General features: G+C 37.6%; 1 protein-coding gene across 1 annotated transcript in view; it reads left to right on the top strand.

Annotated features, from left to right (window-relative positions):
* Positions 1 to 1,610, top strand: part of RAB31 (RAB31, member RAS oncogene family) — a 25,966-nt gene that overhangs the window by 13,244 nt on the left and 11,112 nt on the right. The window contains exon 4 of the mRNA XM_015814275.2: positions 1,135 to 1,206. Coding sequence (XP_015669761.2) covers positions 1,135 to 1,206 — 72 coding nt within the window. The remainder of the gene's footprint in view (positions 1 to 1,134; positions 1,207 to 1,610) is intronic.

Genomic DNA, 1,610 nt, shown 5'->3' with positions numbered 1-1,610 from the left:
TGTGTGTGTGTGTGTGTGTGTGTGTGTGTGAAAGAGACTGCGCGCGAGAGAGAATGAGAATGGCAAGATGTTTTTCTCTGACCTTCTCTTGAATTCTTGATTATTTAGCTAGTTGCTAAATAATGCATCATGCTGAAACCGCGCCCATTCCAACTCCAGCAATGTGGAAAAAGTTGTGATATGTCGCAACACGTGACATGATGTTGCGGAGTTTGACACCCCCTGCTCTATAGCTTGAAAAATAATCTGTGCTTCCTTGAGTTACATAAAATTAGAAATGTAGCTCTGGCAAGTCTAGCAAGAATTACACTCTCCCTAGAACAGCTGCTCTTAAAATGATGAATGGTCTCGAATTAAGGCTAGAAGACACTTGTTGTAATCCTTGGATGTGGCAGGAACAGGTAATCTTAAAACTACTGGATTGAGGGATGCACTCTCAGGTGCAGCTATTCTTTATCTCTTTCACTCCTTTTCTGTCTATTTGTTTGAGTACACATCATTCTCTCTCTGTCTTGAAATATTTGTTTGAAGGAAGGGAAAGTACCTTTTTCCCAGGGTAGATCAAGGGCCAAGACAGCTGTAGGCATATCTAGATCCACCAATGCTATTTTAGGAGGACTATTGACTATCAATGTTACCATTTTTAAAAAGCTGAATGGACAGGGTTTAAATACCTTCAGGACTTTCTACTCTGGGCTTGATCTATCTATTCTGCAAAAACTGGAAGAGAAACTTGTTAAGATCCCATCACTTGAGGAGTGCCACCTATAGGAATCTTCATGTTGAGTCTTCTCAGTGGTAGACCCGTTCTGTGGAACACTTTGTCCCTGATGTTCAGACTGTTAACCTCCTTATGGAGCTTCAGAAGAGTCTTGAAAATCACAGTTCAGGAAAGCATGTGGGGTTAATGAGGATTGACCTACCTCATTGCATAGGAGAAAGTATTCTGGGTGCTATGATTTTGTTTTAATGCTTTTTGTTGCTTGATATCAATTACTTACAGCTGTTTAATAAGTAAATCTGGGAGGAAGGGTAGAGAGAGAAGAGATATGAATGTAACACTGCTGTATCTTTCTGATTTACATAAGTGCAAGATATAACTTTCTGACTTTTTTTTTGTTCCATGTTTCATAGTTTCATTCACTGGCACCTATGTATTATCGTGGATCAGCAGCAGCTGTTATAGTTTATGACATAACTAAGCAGGTGAGCTTACTATTATCCCATTATTGACATTTATTCAAAAATCCAACTTAATAATTGCTCATTGTGTTTTTCTGTCAGCATCCTACTGTGCTGGCTTAGAGAACAATCCAGCATAAAAGTTAATGTCATATTTTCATAAGATTTTGAGATAGTATTAAATCAAGATAATTAGAAGATACATTATTTTCTTTTAATCTTTTAAACTGGGGTAGGCAATCTTTTGAGATTGAGGGGTTTTAAAGATGACACTAAGTGTACTTTGGGACACTACTTTTTACATTATTTCTGCTGAATTTCAGCAGACATATTATTAAATGCTCCAAGGGCTGTAAACAGATGTTTTTGTCCATCGCTCACATAAATGCAGTGTGAACTTTGTTGTGTCACTTCATAAAATAGTCAAA

Source organism: Protobothrops mucrosquamatus, unplaced genomic scaffold (genome assembly GCF_001527695.2).
Source record: "Protobothrops mucrosquamatus isolate PMUCROS unplaced genomic scaffold, P.Mucros_1.0 scaffold233, whole genome shotgun sequence".
In the NCBI taxonomy this organism is placed as follows: Eukaryota; Metazoa; Chordata; class Lepidosauria; order Squamata; family Viperidae; genus Protobothrops; species Protobothrops mucrosquamatus.
This window is presented reverse-complemented; position numbering and strand designations above follow the sequence as displayed.